The 24,421-nt window shown below is 35.6% G+C and overlaps 1 protein-coding gene across 8 annotated transcripts in view; it reads left to right on the forward strand.

Annotated features, from left to right (window-relative positions):
• Positions 1-2,095: 2,095 nt before the first annotated feature.
• ZC3H14 (zinc finger CCCH-type containing 14) overlaps positions 2,096-24,421 on the forward strand; it is a 46,503-nt gene continuing 24,177 nt past the window's right edge. For 5 of the 8 annotated variants that reach the window (XM_077123280.1, XM_077123278.1, XM_077123281.1 and 2 more), the window contains exons 1-9: positions 2,097-2,260; positions 2,755-2,797; positions 7,632-7,746; positions 9,985-10,025; positions 10,703-10,898; positions 11,898-12,327; positions 13,588-13,748; positions 14,153-14,253; positions 15,720-15,875. In XM_077123280.1, the coding sequence (XP_076979395.1) occupies positions 2,225-2,260; positions 2,755-2,797; positions 7,632-7,746; positions 9,985-10,025; positions 10,703-10,898; positions 11,898-12,327; positions 13,588-13,748; positions 14,153-14,253; positions 15,720-15,875 (1,279 nt within the window). In that variant the 5' untranslated portion in view covers positions 2,097-2,224. Of the gene's footprint in view, positions 2,261-2,402; positions 2,591-2,754; positions 2,798-7,631; positions 7,747-9,984; positions 10,026-10,702; positions 10,899-11,897; positions 12,328-13,587; positions 13,749-14,152; positions 14,254-15,719; positions 15,876-24,421 lie in introns of those variants that run through there. The other 3 variants (XM_077123282.1, XM_077123276.1, XM_077123279.1) reach the window with 3 other exon arrangements.

Consider the following 24,421-nt stretch of genomic DNA (forward strand, 5'->3'; position numbering starts at 1 on the left):
ATATGAGAGTATTTTCTTTTGCTATTCTCTAGATATTAACCAAGACGTTTGAATTTATTAATAGCAAAATGACATTTTCATTCTAACTATAAAATGGTGGGTAAAGAAATAGAAATGTTTTGCCTTTCTTTTGCTATTGAATTGTGAGTGTCTTGACAGCAGGAACTTGATCTTACTCATCTTTATGCTCTGGCTTATAGCAACACATCTGGTTCAGTGTTATCATTTAATCTTTAATTAACAAACATTGTACTGTAATAAGCCAGACAGAAATGCTTCATAACTATTCATGTATTTATTCCTCATAGTAACCCTATGAAGGAGAAACTAGTATCATACCCACATCACAGATGAGGAAACTGAGGCACAGGGAGGCCAAGCTACTTGTATAAGGCCTCAGAGTGGCAGAACAGTGAATCAAACCCAGTCTGGCTCCTCTATCCCTGTTCTCACATACTCTGCTGTCTCTTATCAATGTTGAATGAGTGCATGATCATCGGATTTATCCATGAGGAATGCTTTTGTAATTTAGGCCTTTAATTTAATTTATTCTACAATTATTTAATAGTACCTACTAGGTGTCTAGCATCCGGAAAGAAGTTTTTAATAAATACAAAGAACAATAATGAGTTTCTAATTTTGTTAGGGAGGAAATGTGCACACACACAGATTAAGTTAACATTAAAACAGTTTATTGAGTGGGCCATAGCGGCTCAGTAGGCAGAGTTCTTGCCATGTCAGAGACCCTAGTTCGATTTCCGGTGCCTGCCCATGCGAAAAAAAAAAAAAAAAGAAAATGCGTATATTAAGCATCATACTACCGGTTCCCACCTAGATGCTATAGGAATTCAGAAGAAAGAACTATGAGAGACTATGAAGGGACCATGTGGCAGACAGACCCTAGGTGGCCCCAAGAAACTGGCCTCTTTATAATTCTTCCCCTTGAGTGACTCGCTTCTAGCCAGTAGAATGTGGCAAAGGTGAAAGGGTTTTGCAGATGTTAGTAATGTCCTAAACCAGTTGATTTGGGGTCAGGTTCTGAGTGGGTCTGACTTAATCAGTGAAAAGCCCTTAAAAGAGGGGGGCCTCTCTCTACGCTGAGAAATTCCCTCAGCTTAAGTGATCAGCTGTATTGGGGAAGCCCACATGATGAGGACCCCAGTCATCTTTAGGACCAAACGTGGTTTCTAGATGGCAGCCAACAAAAAGCCAGGTCCATCACAGAACCCTAAGCAAATGAATTCTGCCAACTTGAAGAAGATTGGAAGATTCTTACTCAGTCAAGACTCCAGATAAGAATGCAGCCTGCTGACATGGTGATATTCCCTGAGAGATCCCGAACAGAGGACTCAGCTAAGCTGTGCTCAGACTCCTGACCCATGAAAACCATGAGAAAAAAAATGTGTTGTTTTAAGCTACTAAATTCGTGGTATTTGTTATGCAGTGGTGAGGAACTAATACGGACCACTCTCAGGAATTGGTGGATATGGGGTAGAAAGGAGACCTTTTCTCTAGGTCTTGTTCCAAGATTTTGTGGTCGTTGACGGGAAAAATTAAGCTGCTATTTATAGAAACAGGGAGGCTAGGAGTAGAAACTAATCTGGGAGCAGAGAGAGAGGAGGATGAAGGTTGAGTTTTGATTGAATTTGGAGAAAACGCAAAAAACGCAAATGACTGCAGTCAGCTGGATCTCATCTGGAAACAGGGTCTTTGCAGAGGTAATTAGTTCAGATGAACCTCCACGTTTAAATATCTGGACCAATAATGTGGTAATAGTAAGTGGAGGCTGGATTCTAATTTAGCTCTCACATCAAAGCCTGGGATCTTTCCTTTGAAAAAGTGGGGGCTGGAAAAGGATAGAGTGAACCGATTCCCCAGGAGCGCCGAGAGACCAAGAAGTCCAGGCTATCCCTACACCTCAGTCCTTTCCGAGGCCAGCAGAGGGCGCCCAAGCGCAGGCGCAGGCGCAGGCAGCACAGGCAGCACAGGCAGCACAGGCAGCACAGGCAGCACAGGCTGCAGATTGCGCAGGCGCAGGCGCGCTCGTCCCCGTTCGAACACGCACGCGCGCGCGCGCCGGGCTGGCGGGGCGGGGACACGCAGTGCGCGGGACCAGGGGCGGAGCGGTGGAGGTGGTGGACGGGCTGCAGGGTTGGGAGCCGGTGCCGGGCTCCAGGTAAACGAAACGCTGCGCAGCGCGGTGACCGCCGCCAGTCGCGGAGCCATGGAGATTGGCACCGAGATCAGCCGCAAGATCCGAGTGAGGCCGGCGTCGGGCGAGGCCGGGCTGGGGCGGGAAGCGGGCCGGGACTGGGCCGCGGCGGGCGGGAGCGCTGTTGTCAGGAGTAACGGGGACGGTGGGCCAGGCCTGGCCGCCGCGGCCTGGCGCTCATGATGGCCCCCGGAGCGGCGAGCCGCGTCTCCTTGGCCTGGTCTCTCGGGCCTGGGCGCAGACAAGGTCTCGGACTGCGCGGCAGGCGAGCAAGGCTAAACCAGAACAACTAGCCGCGGGGAAACGGAAGGACGCGTGTCGGGAGGGCGAGAGTCGCGCACGGCGGCGCACTGAGCCTCTCTGGGTTCGCTCTTAGAGGTGGGCGCCGTGGGGGAGGGGGCTGGCGGGTGCTGAGCGCCTCCCCGCCCCCATTCGGGCCGCAGACTGGCGGGCTGGAGGTGCTCCCACCTGCAAAGTTGTCTCAGCGCTGCAGAGTCGCCTTTCTCAGATGCGTGTCTTGTTCTTTTTTGTTTCCTTCTCAGAGTGCCATTAAGGGGAAATTGCAAGAATTAGGAGCTTATGTTGGTAAGTTTTGTTGTTGTTAGTCTAATAGAATTTAGAGTTTGCAGCGAATTAAATTTTAGTGAATGCGTTTTCTCCATCGTACTTTGCACATTGGGCGACTACTACACTGTCTTCAAATCTGGTAACTCCGAGGTTACTTCTTTTCCTTAGGTCTTTTCATTGAAAGCTTCCTATGCAGGCTTGTTTACTTCAAAACCCTTCAAATATGGTGGTTTGAAATAGTTTCGCTTACTCCGTCAATGCTTTCATATTTTCCTTAATGTGCCTTAATATTTGTCCGATTTTATTGTATGTCTGTTCCTTTGTTGTTCCTTTCCTTTTTACCCTCATATTTAGGACTATTTTGGGGGGGATTTGCGTGTTTCAGTGAGTTTTACCTTCAGATCTCTTATTTTCTTCCTAACACTTTCTCTTTTACTTAGAAAAAGAGGTTTAAGGGTCCTCCCTCCTTATTCTTTTGTGATTTATAATTTGAGTGTTTACTCTGGGCAGCTACTTTGTGTGAATGTTGTATATGCATTAGCTTATGATAGTTCCTACAGAACACACTGGAGGGTTAGTGTTATATCCCTGGTTGTACAGGTAAGGAAACTGAGGCTTTGTATGCCTACGTGAGCAGTGTTAAAGGATTGAGGCCTGGGTCTGTTTGACTCTACAGCTGTTGCCTCCTCTAAAGATTAATAGGTACCACTTAGGACTGCAGTTCATAAAATGTGGGAGATCCAAGGATCTCTGAAGTCGTCTTTTGAGATGAAATACTAAGATGGAATATACCCTTTTACTGTGTTGACTTTTGGATTGTGCACCAGCAATGGTGGGTAACACTGCTCCTATCTTAGTTTGAATCAAGATAGTCACATACTACTATTAATCATAATCTCCACTCCCCCCCCCCACCCATTTGAGGTTAAAAAAAAAAAAAAGGCCACTTTTCGTGCACGGGTGGTTTGTGGTAGAATGATCAGCTTCCATGTGGGAGACCCAGTTCGATTCCCTGACCATGCACCTCACTCTCCCAGAACAATTTTTAAAAATAGAAATTGGGTGGTTGGCAGAATTCTTTTCTGCCATGCCGGAGACCCGGGTTCGATTCCCAGAGCCTGCCCATTCCCCCCCCCCCCCAAAAAGCCATTTTCACTTATGAATGTCATTGATGAAGCAGTAAAATATGTCTCTTATTAAACCGTGGTGCTTGACCACACATCTTTTTAATATTCTGTGTGAGGAAACAGGAAGTACTCATAAAGCACATCGACCATATATGGAATATGATGGTGTGTTAAGGAAAAGCATTTGCATGATTGAGAACTCAGCTAGCTGCTTTATCAGTAGACCATCATTTTTAATTTCTAAGAAGGACCTACAAACTGGTCATGCACACTTGGGTATTTGGCAGACATTGTCTTGAAAGTGAGCAAAGGAAAGGAATTGATAGTCTTTGTTGCCAATAACAAAAGCTGAACTTTGAAAGAAAAGTTAGTTTTGAAATATCTGTATCTGCCTCAATGAGCTTGACAACTTCACAGTCCTTATGAAGACTTCTGATTAAATCAATGGTTATAGTAACAACTGTGATTCTTCTGTATTGTATAATGAAATGTATCAACATGTGGACTGTTCGGAAAGCTCAACTGAATAAGTATTTTTCAAAGGGAAATAATGTTACAAAATTGTGCTTGGGTAAAAAAGAGCCATTAAAAGTACAGGTGGATCAATGTATTTTCTTGTAATAGTATAATAAAGTCATTGCTGTGGTTTTAGATTCCACATTGTGGTTAACCTTTTAAGAAGACAATTTGTTGAGTTTTAGTTTAGTATTACAGAATCATATCTGCACTGAAATGACTGTTAAAATGCTCCCATCTTTTCCAACTACATATTTGTGTAAGACCAGATTTTTTTCACATCCTGCAATCATCACATAACAGATTAAATGCAGAAGCAGGATTGAGAATCCAGGTGTCATTTTTGCCATTTTTCACACTAAATTTGTTTTGGAAAATGTAGTTATTTTTCATAAAAATAATGTTACTTATGTATGAATTTGGGGTATATATTATCATTTTAAAAATAAATAAATAACTTCTTGAAATTTCTTAATTTTTATTTCTATACAATAAATATCAATAGATATGACCTGTGTAAATAAAAGCTATTTGAGTCTTCAATAATTTGAGTATAAAGGGGGCCTGAGACTGAAAAGTTTGAGAATTGCTAGTTAATGGAGTCCTTACCACATGTCAGGCACATTTCATAAATATCTGTAGCCAGTATTGTAAGATTTTAACAGGTGAGAAAGTTGAGACTCAAAGAGGATAAAGATGAAACAAACCAAGATTTGTTTATTCTTTAATTCATTCAACAATTAATGGAGGCCAGCTATGTGCCTGGAACTTGCACATATTCGAAATAAGAAATACAGTTTTCTTTATTCCAGCATGTGAAAGCACAAACACATATTGAATCTAAATTCAGTCTTATTAATGACTTCTGTCATTTATCAAACATTTCAAACCCAAAAACTTTTGAGCCTGTTAAAAACTTAACCTAGTTCAATATGGAAATGAGGTTGTAAATGTAAGTACTGTGTGTATTTTATAGTTTTCAATGAATTTTCACCTATTTCCATTAGCTTCTGAAAATGATGCTAGGATGGTGATGGCAGCTAGTATTACTCCTTTTACAAATAAAGATATATAGAGAGTTTAAAGGACTGAATAGAGCTGGTCAATAGTAGGTCACAGGCCAAAGATGTAATTGACATATAGGGAACTCAGATCTTCTAAGAACTTGATGTTTCTCTTATGTTGGTGAGCAAAAAAATGGATAGAAATCACTCCTGACGGCTCCATTGAATTCTGTCCCAGAAGTTAAGACATTAGCAATGCTTCTCTACTTATTGTCTCTGCTACTTGAGGGCAGAGATGACATGTTTGTGGTATCCCCATGGCCTAGCAGTCTGATACTTCATAAATATTGATTACATGGATAAACAGAAGTCACCATTAGGCTCTAGTTGAAATAAAATAGTATAAGCTATAAAATAATATATTATTGTCTTCACAATTAGCTGCCTAATTATTTGTATGTATGTATAGAATTGTCCTTTCACAAAAGGGTCATTTTCTGATCTTTTATGCCTAAAGAGAGTCAAAATTATAAAAGCAGTCATTGAATAAATATTTGAATATCTGTTTTTAAGGCATTGAATGGAATTCAAAGGTGAATAACCCTGCCCCCCTTTTTGGTTTTGTTTTTCTTTCTTTTTTTTTTTTTTAATTGATGAGATTGAAAATGGAGCACTGCCAAGTTATAATTCATTCAGAACATTCTTTCATTCACATATTAGAATTTTGAGCTTGCAGAATCTTAAAATTTATACTGCCTCTTTCACTGTGTTGGTTTCACAAGAACTTGAGAAGACCATCATTATTATGTAGTAATGTATCGTGACCACATTAACATTTTTTATTAGGGTCTTATTTTCCCATTGTGTATCTATTGAGAGAGCAACCTATTAATTTCAAACATTATGAGATATAATTGACTTACGTTAAATTTCACATACTTAAAGTATACACTTTGATATGTTTTAATGCATGTATACCCATGAAACCATCGCCACAATCAGGATAATGAATATATTCATCACCACCAAAGGTTTCCTGGAGGTCTTTTGTAATTCCTCCTTTCGGCCTCATCCTGTACCTAGGCAACTACTGATCTCATAAAATGTTAGAAAGTACAAACTAATATATAGTGACAAAAAGCAGTCTTTGTTTTCATTGCTGGCTTTATTAGGAAGAAAATTTGACTACCAAAGAACCCAGCTTTTTGTTGACCTTCCCTGGACTACCAGTGGTAGTACATAGTAGGTTCTCAAGAAATTTTTGTGTAAATAAGCTACCAGGCTTATTTGCCAAAATTGCCAGAAAGCAGTAAGAGCCTTTTGATAATCTTCAAAGAGAATAATTGGTGATTGGATACTTGACCTTGCCTGTATCTTCTCACATCATATTGCATGCTTCCATCAAATATTCTGATTTTTCTTTAATAAATTGGGCTTTTTCAACATATTTGTGCTTTCTTCTAGAACTGAATTTTTTATATTTCTCCTTGAAACAAATGTGTGATAGTATTTCTGAAATGAGCTTTTCTCTCTACATACAAATATAAAATTATAAGTATTTAAGGTATTAAGAAATCTAAAGGAGTTTTTTGATGGGAATTAGATCTGAAAGATGGCTTTGTTCCCTTACCTTCTTACTGTGGTGTTTCTGTTTTTTTGGTTGTGGACCTCGTTCTTCATGATCACTATGTAGGAGGGTGCAGAGAGTAAAACAATGAGTTCTGGGAAAATTATTTAATCTTAAAGTCATGTAGAGTTTGGTTGGTTATTTGATATTCCTGCAAGTTTGTTACTCTGAATAATTGTGATCTGTTATCTTGATAAATGAATATCATTTTGAAACATTATAAATAAACATAAAACTAAACAAAATTCAGGTTCTTTTTGGGGACTATCTAAATACTTTCTGGAAGCTTCTCTGGAATTTATGAGCATTATTAAAAAGATTCCTTTAATGGAAGTGAATGTACTTTTGAGTTTGATGCTGTTATTCAGAATTACTAGTTATAAAAATTAATCCCAATTCTCATCTTTCTAGTAATTGAAATACTTATGGGATAAAAAAGAAAACAGTTTTGCTTTGTTGTCCACCATAATTCTAGTAGAGCTGAAATATTGATTCTTTTTAGAGCTACATCTTAATTTTAATGCAAGAAAAATATTGAGGAATACATAAGGTTTTGATATACTTTTCCTTTTAATTAGATGAAGAACTTCCTGATTACATTATGGTGATGGTGGCCAACAAGAAAAGTCAGGACCAAATGACAGAGGACCTGTCCCTATTTCTAGGGAACAACACAATTCGATTCACCGTATGGTATGTTTCTGAATATCTACACCTTAGACCAAAGTTTGACACAAGTCAGAGTAGGCATTCTGTCTGTTTTTTGACAGGCAGGTTAGGTTCAGTCTGGAGAAGCAGGTTGTGAGAGATGAGGCACAGCCTCTGGAACCAGGTTGCCTCAGTTTCTCCATCTGTAAAATAGGGGTAATAATTTACCTCCTTCATAGCGTAGGGAAGTGAACTAATACATGTAAAGTGCTTATAATGGTACTTGTCACATAATGGGGTCCTTAATACATATTCCTTATTGTTATTATTATTTTTTTGATAAACTTCTGCATCTTCTAATTCCTTTTTGCCCACCAAAACCAGTACATATTTTGCTTGAACTAGACTGGCTTCTTATAGTGCTGTCTCCAAGTTAACACTTAGGGAGCAAGATCTTTGTTTTAACTTTTTTTTTTCTTTTTTCTTTTTTTTATTTCATGCCTCCATTCGACAAACAGAAATCTTGGTTATGTTTAAAGTTTGGAATTATAGAATAGGCAAGTTTTTTTTTTCCAAATATAAATTAATATTGTAATTATGAATGTCCTTTTTCAATCCACATATGCCTTTATTTGAGAATTACTGATTAAAAGCATATGATTCAATTAAAGAAGACCAGATCCTGGTGTGTTTGAGGTGAAGGGAGGGATGAGAGAGGGTAAAGATGTGACTGAAAATAGAGCAGGTAGGACTCAGATCTAAGAGTCCTTAGGCTGGGATCATCCAGTTATAGCACAAATTGATGGTGGAGCAAAATGGCCTGCTTAATTTGAATTGTAAGAGTCTAGGAGAAGAAATTGGAGGTACTAAGGAGGTAGATGAAGCTGGTTAATTTTCTGCCTTTAAACCAACATTTGTCTTCAAGGTGTTTTTGCTTCAGTAGGCAACTGTATACTTTTCAGCTCTCATGATACCTTCTTGAAATTCTGTACCTTCTTTGGACTTATATTACATTTTGAAAAGCGTTGTTAGAGTGCAGTGGCCCTCAAATGCTTTGGTACATGTACTACTTCAGCATAGATGATGTAATTCACTTGATACATTTTGTCCCCATAATTTACAGAAAAAAAGAAGAGATTGTGGTGACTTTTTACTGGGAAAATCCCCTCATTGTGACTACATTTTTTTTTTAAGTCTGCAGTAGTATAAGTATTTATTTTGTTTCATATACGTTTTTTAATGACTAACTTTTATTTAAATCTTTGTTTTAACTTTGGATTTAATTTAAGATAGGTTATTGACCTAGTAGATCTTTTCCCAGATAACTTGATGAAATGCTTTAAACACACTTCCATATAAACAGGGTGCTAACTGAATCTGAATTTAAAATGGAATTAATGCAACTATCTCATCTTACCATAATTTCTGTTCTTTGACATATACGTATGCAAGTAATGGTGTCTGTATTTTGGCACTTTGTTTTCCTAAGTGTTCATTAACAACCAACCCTAGACAAACAATCCTGATTACTTGGAGTCCTCCAATAATTGTGTCTTTAGGGACGGTGACATGTGATTAGGTTCTGGATGAAACAATAATTTAATGAGATCTTTGTGGTATTTTCAAGAAACAGCCTCTTAGAAGGACTGAATGTAAGGCAGCTTGTTTTTTATGTAACTACTATAATAGATTATATTATATGCAAGGTCACGGCCTATGCTTTTAGTATTAGTTTTGAAAATAATAGTCATTGTTTTGAAAATAATTGCCATTTACCAAGTAATACGGGATATTTTGAGATCATTTATAATTTTTTTCACCTCTCAGAATAAAGTTTTCTAAGAAACCGTAAAGTACATTTAAACTGTGCTTAAGCGATTGTAATAATAAGCAATATAACATGTGCTTGATAATTTATCTTCTTTTACCTTAAGCTACATTGAGTCTTTAGTCCTTATGAAACTATGTTACATTCTTGGTAGACCAGGAGGACTGGTCATGACCAATGATGGTATCCTTGCCCTTACTTTTTGCAGAGGTTGGGTATTGAAAATAGTGAACAAAAATCTAATTTTTTAATTGGCTTCTGCAGTATTCATGTTAAGACTTTATTCTAAAAATGTGAAACTTGAAAGTTAATTTAATACCATTTATCCATTATACCATTTAATGCTGTTTACCAATATTTATTCAAATATTGATTCTGTCATAAATAGTGGCAGTTGAATTAAAACATTGCTTAAGTAAAGGGGAAGTGCTTTAATCTTTTGCTTTTTCTTATAGGCTTCATGGTGTATTAGATAAACTTCGCTCTGTTACGACAGGTAGGATTTGTGAAGATACCCTTTTTGTTTGTTTCTATAGTCACTACTGCTTTGAGGAAAAAACACAAATTTGAAATTAGGAGCTCATTGGAACTTTTTAAAGAAGTATATATTTTTGTGAATTTAAGAGTAATACATTTAATATAATTTGAAGTTGCTTTAAGGAGAGCCTATGTGCAATTTATCTTAAGGGCATAATTATAGATGTGATCAAAGCTTTAATCTCAGGGATGTTACAGTATTTTATAATTTGGAATTACTTTAAAGTCCACTAATAAATTGAATGTATTATTTTACCGTGTATAGAATAATATTTAACCATTAAGAAATAATATTGTGAAAGAACAGTAACATAAGAGCTATCTCTTAGTTTTAAAAAAAAGTGTAATGTATAATCTAAAAAATTACCTTTAGGGGTGCACAGATAGTTTAGTGGTTAGAATGCCTGCCATCCATGCGGGAGAACGCAGGTTCGATTCCCGGACCATGCACCAATAAAAATAAAAATAAATAATTACCTTTAGGATAATTGGTGGGTGACTTTTTTTTCTTCATGCTTTATGTTTTTCAAATTTTCTACAGTAAGCACATATTACTTTTAAATTGCTGTGATGGCGGAGGGAAAGTTTTAAAGTAACAAAAAGAGACCAAAAGAACCATGTACTTTTTCTTTCCAGAACCCTCTAGTCTAAAGTCTTCTGATACCAACATCTTTGATAGTAATGTGCCTTCAAACAAGAGCAGTTTTGGTAGGGGAGATGAGAGAAGACATGAAGCTGCAGTGCCACCACTTGCAGTTACAAGCAGTAGACCTGAAAAAAGGGATTCCAGAGTGTCCACAAGTTCACAGGAGCAGAAAACCACTAATGTTAGGTAAGAGTCCTATGTATACGTGGGTAGATGGGTATGTGATGTTTAGTTTTTGTATCTTGAAATTGCTGTTTTCAGCAATTTTGGAAACAGTGGGGTGGTATTAAGCAATTTTTTTCCCTTAAACTTTTTATTTTTTAATAATTTAAACCTTATAGGACAGTTGCAAAATCATACAAAACCAATACAGAGAACTCCAACATACCCTCTCCCAGATACCCAGATCCACTAGTTTTACCATTTTGCCATGTTTATCTATTTTCTAAACATTGAAAGTAAGTTGTATACATTGTGCTCCTTGAAAACTTAAAACTTCCATGTTTATTTCCTAAGAACAAAAATGGTGACTTATGTCATCACCTTAAATGAAGTATCAAGCTCAAGAACTTTAACATTGATTTAAAGCTTACAGTTTATTTTCTTGTTTTTTTCCATATGTACCACTAATGCCCTTTTGGACCTTTTCTTCTCCATTATTGCGTTCAGTCTAGAATCATATATTGCATTTAATTGTTCTTGTCTCCTTAGTTATTCTTTTTTTTTTTTTAATTGTGGAAACATGTATACCATATAAACTTTCCCAATTCACCCATCTCCAAGCATACCACTCATTGGGACTAATCACATTCATAATTTTGTTTTACTCTCACCATTATCCTTTTCTGGAACATTTCCATCACCCCAAACAAAAATCCTGTACCCATTATGCCTTAACTCCCCATTCTCTCCCCACCCCATCGTGAGCAATTTTTTAAATAAAATAACAATATTTTAAATAAAGTTAACAAAATAACAAATGGATAAGACTTAAGTGTGATTGTCTTTTAACTCAAAGATGGTAAATCATAGCTTCAAAAAACATAATTTCATAAAAGTAGTTTTAATGAAGTATCAAAAGGGTATATTCAAAAACTTTTTCCTTAACATTTTGAAACAAACCATTCTTTGAGGATTTGAAGTTAATGCTCTAAATTGTTTGTAACAAGTACTTTTTTAAAATAGACAGACTTATGATGATGGAGCTGCAACCCGATTAATGTCAACAGTGAAACCTCTGAGGGAGCCGGCACCCTCTGAAGATGTGATTGATATAAAGCCAGAACCAGATGATCTCATTGATGAAGACCTCAATTTTGTGCAGGAGAATCCTTTATCTCAGAAAAAACCTACAGTGACACTTACATATGGTTCTTCTCGCCCTTCTATTGAAATTTATAGACCACCTGCAAGTCGAAATGCAGATAGTGGTGCTCATTTAAACAGGTTGCAGTTTCAACAGCAGCCAAACAATATTCATGCTCCCAAACAACTCGATATACAGAACAGCCGTGTATATGAAACAGGACATTTGTGTGAACCAGAAGTGCCTAACAGTTTAGAGGAGACTTACAGTCCCTTCTTCAGAAACAACTCAGAAAAAATGAATCTTGAGGTTTGTATATACTGTTGATCCTCATTATTCACAGATTCTATATAAATTCACCTACTTGCTAAAATTTATTTGTAACCCCAACGTCCATACTTGTAGCACTTTTGCAGTCATTCACAGATATATGCAGAGCAGCAAAAAATTTGTATCGCCCAATGTGTAGGTTCCCAGCTGAGGTCAAACAAGGCAACCCTTGGCCTTCTTGTGGCACCTCTTGTGCTCCTAACCACGTGTCCTTTTTGCAGTGTATTTAGTGCCATGTTTTTCAAATTTTTATGCACTGTGTTGATGATTTTGCGGGTTAAAATAGCCCCTAAGCATAGTCCTGAAATGCTGTCTAGTGTTCCTAAGTGCAAGAAGGCTGTGATGTGCCTTACCAAGAAAATACATGTTAGATAAGCTTTGTTCGGCTTGAGCTTTATGGTGCTGTTGGCCATAAATTCATTTTTATGAATCAACAATATATATTAAATAAGGTATCTTCAAACAAAAGCACACAGAGCAAAGTTAAAATAAATTCAGTTGACAGAAATATTGTTACAGGCTTACAGGAATCTAACCCTATATTTCCCTTAGGAGCAGTGGTTCCGTACTGGTTAATCCAGTGTTCACAGTGACTATTAGAACAACTGTCATGAATAACAAGACTCAGCAGTACTTTGAAATTCTGGCTTGTTTGACTGAAAATTGGCAATTCCCAGTATTGAAAAGTAGTGAAGTAACTAAACACAATTCAAGTTTATTTTAAACTGATGTCTGTGCTGCTTACCATGCCAGTCAGATTTTCCTTCCCATGGCTGCCTTCTGGAGATCTTTTATACTTGTGTGCTTTCCTGGGATTGCCATCATTTCAGACAGCTCTAACCTCTAGGAAAATTCTGTATAGAAATTACATTGTTTATGCTTTTCAAGATTTCTGAAATGTGATTATATTTCATCATCATAATTATATTTCATATCCTAGGACTCTTAGACCAGTTATAGGTTTTTCAAGGTAGTTACTGGTAAGCAACCAAGTAACTCCATTTTATTAACTCCTCAGCAGTGCTTTATGTAGCTGTTCATAAAATAAATATTAAACTCTAATCTCTATTTTTAGTTTAGCTAAAGTATTGACTATTAGGGATGATTTTGTATTTTTATAAGAAACCGGAAAATACCTGAATTCATAATGACTTTCTATTTTAAAAAAACAAAACATTCTGGCATAGAACTGTTATTTTCTGAGACTCTGTAAATATTCATAAATTTATCTGATTGCAGGAAGAAAACTTTCGGAAGAGAAAGTTGCCTGTGGTAAGTTCAGTTATTAAAGTAAAAAAATTCAATCATGATGGAGAAGAGGAGGAGGAAGATGATGATTATGGTTCTCGGACAGCAAGTGTTTCAAGCAGTGTGTCAGTGCCAGCAAAACCTGAAAGGAGGTACCAGAACATGTCTGTAAATTAATCTTGAACTGCCTGATAATAATCTTTTAGGTGTCTTGAAAAGGATAATCATAAAAATAAATGATAATTTAATGTAATAATATTTAAAACTTTTTCATTGGATTTTAAGCAGCACTTACATTAATGAGAGAAATTTAGCTTAAAATAGGAGAGGATTGCAGAGAATATTAAAAACTAATCTGATGGGGTGGGGGCGGACTTGATCCACATTCATTATTTTTAAAAGTTAAGAGGTTCCAGGCTAGTTGGCATTTCCTAGAAACTACAGCTAGTCTGTTCAACCTGAGAAAAGTCTGTAATAAAGACTACAGATGGTTAGCGTGGAGAGAAATCAAATCAAATTTAAAATATGATAAAAATACCTTTCTAAACTCTTTTAGACCTTCACTTCCACCTTCTAAACAAGCTAACAAGAATCTAATATTGAAGGCCATCTCTGAAGCTCAAGAATCTGTAACAAAAACAACAAACTACTCTACAGGTAATTTAAATGTATTATGTTTACACTGGGTAAATAAATTTGAGAGAGATTTCTCCGACTGTTGAATAAGCTGAAAATGATTGCTCCTTAAGTTGGATTGACTAAGGACCCCTGCCAGATGTCAAGACCAAGAAGAGTTTAAAGAAGAATTGTTTTAAAAGGACATTTGACCAGTTTTATAAACTTTCTCAACTGTCAGTGAAATTTAGTTCTTTGAGCACTGCGAAAAGCCTTTTACTCCCTGTACTCCTTCTTGTGGATGTGTGTGAAATATATGAGAAATAAAATTTCCAATGGGAGTTTTGACAACTTTCATTATTAATAACATTAAACTCAACAGATATGAACTCATAATGTATAAAAGGGAGCAAAATTGTATAATATAAAGTGGCTGAAGTTAGGGAAATTTCATACAAATTAGTTTTTTGTGACTCGGTCAGTTACTTTCCTTTCAGTGGAAACTATTAACAGAATATAAGGCAGAGACTTGATTGATTGATTTGTGACGTTCCTTCCCCAATCCTAATAGAAGTATTAAATCATTTTATGAGAGAAATAAAGGTATTCCATGTTTTGTTTTGTTTTTTAAAAATGAAAGGAATCAAGTATAAACTGATGCTCCAGAAAGCTTATTCTGAAATGCAAACTACATTATGGGTCCCCTATGGTGTCGTCATTAAGTTCTGTACTCTGTGTCCCAACTGCTGTAGCCAGTGTATAAAATCTTACTGTTAGCAAGCTGATAACTACCCACTTAAAAAAAATTTATTATATTTCTGCTATAGATTTGATGATTGCTATTCCAGCATTGTTCTATTTGTCCATTCTCTTTGTGACCCCTTGCTCAAGTGCAGTGAACTATTAGCCACCAATTTTCAATCCCAGTAGTCATCTTTTCCCTTTGCTTCTCCTCATCCCTAATTTAATCTTGAACATAAAATTAAGTGGGTTTTGGTATATAGGATAAGGATTATCAGGCAAAGATGAACACTTGAACTAAGGATTTTTACCTAATTTGTATCCCCTTTTCTGGTCCATCAGCAGTGGTAATTGTTTGGAATCATGAAAAATTTAGTCTCTGTAACTTTAACGATCCCAAGTTTGTTAAGAATATTAAGAAATAGCATTGAAATATTTTATTCATCTATGTTATCTAGGTTACGATTTAAAATCGATAAGATCTTGAAGTAGAACCTACACTTCATTAATTAAAAATAAGTACATATATGTTTGTGCTTTACATGTGTGGCTTAACATGTATTGACTTTGTATATATGTGATTAATAGATCAGGCATCTATTTCTCAGGAATATTTTAAGAAGAAAATAAGGTCTTGTTTATAAACTGTTTTTTAATCCTGCCTGGGTTCTAAACCAAGGGGTGCATTTATGTTTAATATGACAGATTCACTGTTGAGCTTTAATGTTACTATATTTAAAGATTCCCTTCTTTTTTCCTTATTAAAGTCCCACAGAAACAAACACTTCCAGTTGCTCCCAGAACTCGAACTTCTCAAGAAGAATTGCTGGCAGAAGTGGTCCAGGGGCAAAGCAGGACCCCCAGAATAAGTCCCCCCATTATAGAAGAGGAAACAAAAGGAGATAATACAGAAAAGAGTCAAGGTAATAATTTAAATGATATTTCACTCTTTATTACACAGTTTTCATGAGGAGTTAAATATTTTCTAGTAGGTTTTTCTGGAATGTTAAGTTATATAGTGCCAAAAGTGATTGTTAGGCCCAAAAAGAGATTTAGAAGGAATTATGACAAAGGGGACCACATCTATACTTTCAGAAAAGTTTAAAAAATCTTTCTATTATAGAAATTTTTAACATTTCTCAGAAATGGAAAGAATAGTGCAGTGACCTCCCATGATACCAGTCTCCCAGCCTCAGTAATTCTCAAAATTTTGCTAGTCCTTAGAGGGCGCTTACTTTAAGATAGATTATCTACATTCTTCCTATCCCAATCCTACTCCTGTTCTCTGGAACTTGAAATCTTTAGTTATCTTTAAATCTCTTTTCCCTCAGTATCGTGTGTGTTGACTTTCCAGATCTGCCTTACTGTTCCAGTGGATTTACTTTATCCCCTTGTGCCTGAAATAATTTCCAGATAACTTTGCTGCTTCCTCATTCTCTCATCTCCTTCCACTCCTAACTTCCAAAGTGTGACTTCCCTCACCTGATGCATTATAATGTCTCCCCCTCATGCTTATCACCCATGACTAATGCCATCAGCCTGACCTTTAGTCAGCTCTATCATCTTGACCAACCCTTCTCTACTACTTTCTACAGTAGTTGCTTCTGTTCCCATCAGGAAAGATTCCAATTTGTTTCTCTTCCTCAGATCTAAATTAGAAAAACCCACCAATAAAACCTGTATGCTCATTATGTTATTTCTAACTTTATGTACTTGCTGAGGTGTTTTCCTAACCCTACATTTTTCATTCTTCCTCAACTGTGTCCTTTATTTTTTTCCATACTTATTTCAAAATGTACTTGTCTAATGAAGCTTTATGATTTATCCTATAATTTATCTCTTCATTCTTTATATATATTTTTAAAATTTTTGAGTGGCTTATACAATTTAACATGGCAGAATTATATACTGTTCTCATAAATGAAAGACCTGAAAACAAGAAAATCTGAAAATAGCCAATACATACTAGCTGAAAAGTGTTCACAGGCCAATTTGAGAAGAACACTTAGAAATTGGGAGAGATTTTGCTCAGTACAGTAGCAGGTGAGGCTGAGGGGCCTGAAATAAGAGTTAACAGGGATGTAGAAGTCTCTACCTCATGAACTCTTGAACATTTATGAGCCAGGGTTCCCTTCAAAGACAGGACTCCACATGAGAAGAAAGTAGTTGTAGTAGAATCAGATGGAGGCAGAACGAGACAGTAGGAATTAGGAAAGAGACTATTAGATAAAAGTGAGGGAGGAAATATAACATAAATGCAAAAAAGCAATACATTTCCAAATACATTTTAACAAGTAGTTATAGAACAAATTTTAGAGTTTGGTATGAATTACAGTTCCACAATTTTTTGTTTAGTTGCTCCAAGACAATGGAGACCAACAGAAATATCAATATAATGATTTAGCACTCCTATTCATTTGTTAAATCCCATCTTCTCTGTTATACTCCTCTCTCTGTTTAAATAGCATATATACATAAAAGCAGTAAATTTCGAAGGACATCACAACAGTTCCTTGTAGAAGAGATTTCAAAGTTTGGTATAGGTTACAGTTCCACAATTTTAGGTTTTTATTTCTAGCTGCTCTAAGGTACTGGAGGCTAAAAGAAATATCAGTACATAATTCAGCACTCATATTTCTTAAACCCAACCTTTTCTGTATAATTCAACCATCACCTTTGCTCTTTCTTCTACTCTTTACCGGTATTTGGGCTATGCCTATTCTAGCTTTTTCATGATGGAAGGGGCTGTCAGTAATATGGGATAGGGGGATGGAACTAGTTGATGTTCTAGAAAAGCTGGCCCCTCTGCATTTCAGGACTTATCTGGCCCAGACCCATCTGGAGTTTGTAGGTTTTGCAAAATTACCCTAGTGCATGGGACCTTTATCAGTCTTATATAATGCCATAGGTATTCTTTAGGATTGGCAGGAATGAGTTTGGTTGGCGTTTGAAGATGCCATATTTTTTAACATCACAAAATCAATAGAAGCAGGTCCATTTCTGAAGTGAGCAGTTACCTGACGAAGTCTTTTTCTAAAACGAAGCACAGAACATACAGCAAAGCCACACAAAGTTAATTAAAGGAAAAAGGGGATAAAGAACAGACTATCATTACAAGGAAAGAGCACTAAAAGATATTAAAAAGTGAGTCAAAACTGTAACATACTATTTCACAGTGAGCCAAAACACATTAATGAAAATGATATGAGACATGAGAAAACAACATAGGTCATGATTAGAAAAACTGAAATGAAGCAACAACTTGAGAATTAGAAGTAAAAGAGAAATTTATTTAGAAATGAAGTCTAATCTGGAAAGAAGTCAAGAATTAGTGTGCCACAGAAAATATATACCTTTAGAGAAATTGAAGATAAAAGGGAAGAAAATTTTTTTAATTGGAAAGAAAGATAAAAGAGCATTTCAAGAAAAAGTGACAAGTATTGAATAGAGGCAGTGAAGATCCAGTGTACAGATGATAAGAGTTTCTGAAGGAAAACAAAAAATGGGAACAGAACAAACATTAACTATTTTTTAAGAAAACTTTTCTAAAATAAAGACTTGAAACTACTTATTGAAAATTTACACTGTATACCTAAGCATATCCACCCTGAACAATAAGCACTAAGATCTATTCTAAAATTAGTGGATTGGAAAGAAAGAATTAAGTCATTTGGTTAACTAGACAAAAAGAGCATGACTTCAAATTGAAGTAGATTATCATCAGACTTTTCAGCTGTACTGTTTTATGGCAGAAGAAAATGGAGTAACAGTTTTGTGAAACTCGGGGAAAGAAAACGTGAGCCAAGAATTTTATGTCCAGCAAAAGTGATAGTCTAAAAAGGGTGATAACTGTTATATGCACTTATTTGGGGAATATTGTTCCTGTGAACCTTTCTTAACAAATGTGTTGGAGTATAAGCTTCTAGCAAGTAAAACTCCTGTTATCCTGACTATAAGTCGGAGATCATTTTGAATTTGCATGGTATTTTGTTTTATCTAAATAAAGAAAATTTATTTCCTCTAGTTCTACTTATTAGAAAGACAGGCAGAGAAACAATGACCAACCCATAGCAATGAAAATCCCTAGTGCCCAGATGGTGGTCTAGGAATACTTCCCATTTAAAGAAACCAGGCATCTTGAGAAAAGTCTCATTCTGGGCCTGGGATAGGAAATGTTAGGATGAGCCTAGAATTCTTGGCGTTCTGTATATCACAGAAACTATCAGTGAATCCTAGGGTCATGGCAAAAGGACTCAGGAGCCAACTTTTAAGAGGTTCCTACTGTCTAAGATGGGACAGTTTGAACATCAATAGCGATTGAAACCTGTCAGACAGGTTTAAATCCATGAGTTGATAATGATACTTTAAAAATATAAACCCTAATGTGTCACCTATTATCTGGAGGATAATAGATAAGAAAAAATTAGTATTCTTCATTTTGAAAACCAGGTAACTAAACAATGGAGCAGTTATCCTGTCTTTCCAATTAGAATGGTGTCATTGCATAACCAAAAAGTATAGTGACTGGACTGGTTTTGTCAGTAAAGTTTTATTGGACCCGAGCCACACCCATTCTTATATATATTGTCTGTGGCTTCTTTTGTGCTATAATAGCAAAGTTGAGTAGTTACAACAGATACTGTATAGTCTGCAAAGCCTGAAATAGAAAAAGGTCGCCTACCCCTTAGATAGTAGATGCAAGGAAGTATCTTCTAAAATTATTCCAGCAAGTAAGTGGAAGCAAAATAATAGAGTTTTGTTTGCAATGCTCAGTACATTAATGAATCTAGGAATTGAGCATTAAAGGCTGCTAAAATAAAATGACCATTTTGTGCCAAAGGTTTTGAATCTGAGCGATCAAGCCTCTGGATCCAGCAGTTCAGCCTGCAGGAAATTGAGAGGTCAGAGGAACCATTAGTGTGCAATGAACAGAATTCAAACTGTTGGGCTCTGTAAGTCAAACAGCCCGAGACTTCTCAATTAAAAGATAGAGAAGACAAATTGAAATAAAAGGGGTAAGGTTTGAAACTACAGTGTTTAGAGGTGTACATTTATGTGATAAAACCATAAAGAAACTCGTCAATACTAGAAAAATCAGAGTTTGCTTTTACAAAGGACTGTGATTGGAATGGGGTACATGGAGAGGTTTCTGGAGTATCTAAACGAAGTTCTATTTCTTGACATGGGTGACGATTAAAAGGGTGTTCGCCTTATAAAAATTCATTATGCTATGTATTTGTTTTATGTGGTTTATTACATTAGTGTTTTGTTCTGAAACGATTAAAAATTGAAATGGTCTTAAGTGTCTTATGAGGACTCTTACTTGATTCATTGTTCACAAGTGCAAAGTGACATTCTGCCTGCAACCGTTAGTTAACATACTTGCTTCCTTACTTACAGCTTTGTGTGTGTCACATTTTTGAACTCTTAAGTGTGCAGATGTATTGGCATTAATTGTTCATAGTATTCTCTCATTTCTATAGCCTCTGTATTTTTTTTTCTAGCCTATCCCCTTATGTATTTGTGCTGTTTTTCTTTTTCCCTTGGGTCGTTCTGTCATCAGAAGTTTGTTTATTTTGTCAGTCTTTTCAAAGACCTAACAACAGCAGTCTAGCTTTATTGGCTCCCTTTTGATTTCTTTGTTTCCTCTTTCATTGATTTCTGCTCTTATTTTTAATGCCCCTTCTATATTTTTCTAACTTAATTTATCTTAGCCTGTCTTTAAATGTAACTGTTTAAACTATAAATTTTTCTTGATGTACTACTTCTGTTGCATATCTAAGTTTTTATAGGTTTTTTTTAAGAAATCTTGTGAAATATATACGAAAAAGAAAATTTCAAAGACATTTTAATAATTAGTTATAGAACAGATTTCAAAATTTGTTATAGTCATAGTTCTACAGTTTCAGGTTTTTCCTTCTAGTTGCTCCAAGACACTAAAGGCTAAGAAGAAATTTGTCATACTTATTTGTTAAATCCTAACTCCTTTCTTCTTTTTTGATATACTTTTATCATTTGTAAATATTTTAAATTTCCATTTCATCTTTGATCCATGATTTATTTGGAAGTGTTTTTAATTGACAGTATGTAGAGATTTTTTTTTTTTTTTTTTTGGCATGGGCGGGGCGTGGTGGTGCATAGTCCGGGAATCAAACCCGGATCTCCTGCATGGAAGGCAAGCATTCTAACCACTGAACTACTATTTGTTTGTTTTTTTTAATCTTTTATTTTGTACTCCTGACTTCGCATTGTGATCAGATAGTGTGATCTGTATGATACATATTCTTTGAAGATTAAGACTTGCTTAGTGTATAATCAATTTTGTACATGTTCCATGTGCATTTAGAAGAAAGTAGACTTAAATTGTTGAATTGAGAATTTTGCTTACATTCAGTAGAAATTACACAATAGTGTTGTTCAAATCTTGACCTTGCTGAGAGTTTGATGTACTGGATTTAGCAGTAATTGAGAGAGAGAATTGAAATTGCCCAACATGATGAGGGATTTCTCTTAGTTGCTCTGTACTTCCTTCTCTGTTTGCTTTATTTTGTGCCTATTATACTAGGTGCATACATATTTTAAATTGTTATATCTTCTCCCCGTGAATTAAACCTTTTGTCTCTATGGCCCTTTGTGACAAATTATGCTTTTATCCCAAAGTTGGTTTTGTTTGATATTATTGTAGCCATTTTGTTAGTATTTGTCTCATATATCTTTTCTCCATGCCTTTATTTTCAGTCTTATCTGTCCTTGAGCTTTAGGTGTATATATATATATATATCTCTTAAATGTTATAAAACTAGATTTTGGTTTGTTTTTTTTTTTAATCCGTTTTAAAGATTTGCCTTTCATTAAAGAGCTTAGACCATTTGCATTTATTAGAATTACTGAAATGTTGGACTAGTTTCTGCCATCTTTCCTGATTTGTATCTGCTTGAATTTTTGTTTCCATTTTTCTCCTTTTTTGCCTCTTTTTAGATTTGTTAATTTATATGGTTTATTGTCAATTGCCCCGTTCTATGTTTCTGATTAGTTTGCAATTTAAACATTCCATTTCTGTTCTTTTAGTTGTTACCTTTAAATTTTACCATGCATATTTAATTTAATGTAAATGCCTAAATGTTAATGTCCTTGCTACATCCTCAAATGGTAAAAGAACTTTAGAATACCTTAGCACCAGTCTTCACTCTTCTAACATTGTATCAATTTTTAGTTGTTTTTTTTTTTCAACTCCATAATGTGGACATCTTTATTATTATTTATTCAGGCAATGTTTGTTAATATTCACCTACATGTTTATCATTGTATTTGTTGTCAAATCTCTGAATACTATTTGGAGATCATTTCCAATGTTTTGAAGTGTTTTTGAAGTATATTCTTTAGAATTTTCTTTAAAATGGGTCTTTTGGTGGTAAATTTCCTGAGAGTCTGTTTACCTGAGCATCTTGTTTTTCTTTGTTCTTGTGCATTAGTTTTTTGGTAGATACCCAAATGTAGGTTAACAACAGTTAATTACTCTAAACACCTTGTATATATTATTCCACTGTCTTCTGGCTTCCATTGTTGTTGGGTAGACTTCCGTTATTCTAATTCTGTGTCGTTCCTTTGTAGGTGCTCTGTCCTTTCTCTCTGGCTGCTTTCAAGATCTTCTCTTTGTCTTTGATGTTCTACAGTTTCACTACGATGTATCTAGGCATGGATTTCTTTTTATTTTCATGTTTGATATTTGTTGTCTGAAAAAAACACAAACATTTAAAATAAAAATTTTATGTTATGAAATATTTGCTCGCGATAGAAAATTCAGAAAAACAAGTGTTGATAGGTCAAGAAAAATAATGAAATAGTGTATAAAGATTTAAAGTAAAAAGCAGCATTCCTTCCTTCAGCTTTTTCCGTACAAGTCCTACACCTTCAAGGCTACTTTTAACACTTCTGTTTTTAGTTTTCCTTAATTTTCTCCGTATCTGCAATAATAAATACCACCGTTTCTTCAGTCGCCAGCCATAGATGGTATCTGTTGAGTTTTTGCTACAATGTATCAGGATCTAACTCATTTACACCTTTTCCTGCCTAAGGTGAAATAGCTGTTTTTAGGTCATTTATTGGTTATTTTTAATTTTAAGAAGTATACCTAAATATTTTGTTGGATTAAGTGTATTTCAGTATGTTTAACTCCCTAGTTTTAGTATATTTTGCCTGTAAAAGGATAGGAATATCTATTTCCTTCTTCATTCCTACCTTCTAAATTCTGTTATCTATACATTTATGTTGTCTAGTTTGCCAATTTACAGATTTGTTCTACCATGTTTTGCTTTAGATTGACTCTAAAAATTGATAACTATTAACAGCATTTATATTAAGATTGTATAAATATTCATAACAAAGGCAAATTTGCGTTTTCTTTTTTGTACAATAATTTTTTAGGGATTCTGTGTTTTTAATTTTTTTTTCCCTTTCGTACTGTTTTGTTTTCCTTTGGTTCTCATTTGTTTGTTTTGTTGTTGTTGGGGTTTTGTTTTTTCCTTCTTGCATTGCCTTACCTGTATTACACCCTAAAGGTCTATCATTTTATACTGTTAATACTTTGGGTTCTCTCCCTCTTTCCCCCTCCCAACCGCCTTCCTCCTAGATTCCTCTCTCCTCCTTAGCTAATCTGACTTGTTGCTTTTGAGGCCTGCTTCAAGGCTGTCATCCCAGGACCTATTTCTCCCCTCGTTTGTTCCACAATTCCTGGAACCCATGTTGTCTTCTCAGTATATTCCTCTATTTTATGAGCCCATTATGAAGAAACTTTTTGAGAAAGAGCGTAAGAATTAAGCTTTCCAAATCCTTGGAAATATATTGTTGTACTTGATGGATATTTTGCTAAGTACCCAATCCTAGGTTGAAATCATTTTTCTCAGAGCTTTGAGTACATTGCTTCGTTATCTTTAGGCTTCCAGTGTGGCTGCTGAGAAGTTGGTTGCCTGCCTGATTCTTATTCCATTGTAAAACACCTGTTTTTTTTTCCCTCCTCTCTGGAAACTTTTTTTTTAACTTAGAATTTTTTTAAAAATTTTAATTGTGGTAAAATATACATAAAATAAAAATAATTTTAAGCATTTTAAGTGGAATATTCTTTGACATTAAGTACATTGACAATACTGTGTTACTTTCACTGCTATCTATTTCCATTATCCTAAACCAAAACTCACTAATTTAGCACTAACTCCCCGTTCACCCATCCCCTCCCACTCCTGGTAGCCACTGTTCTGCTGTCTGTTCTCAGTGCATTTGCTTATTCAAAGTATTTTGTATAAGATAAATCGTACATTTTTTGCCATTTTGTTGTCTGACTTATTTCAGTCAACATGATATCTTGAGCATGTATCAGAACTTCCTTTTTTGGGGGGGTGGGTGTATGATCTGGGAATTGAACCCGGGTCTCCCCCATGAAGGTGAGCATTCTACCACTTAACCACCTGTGTAC

The sequence above is a fragment of the Tamandua tetradactyla genome, chromosome 12 (genome assembly GCF_023851605.1).
Source record: "Tamandua tetradactyla isolate mTamTet1 chromosome 12, mTamTet1.pri, whole genome shotgun sequence".
Classification (NCBI taxonomy): domain Eukaryota; kingdom Metazoa; phylum Chordata; class Mammalia; order Pilosa; family Myrmecophagidae; genus Tamandua; species Tamandua tetradactyla.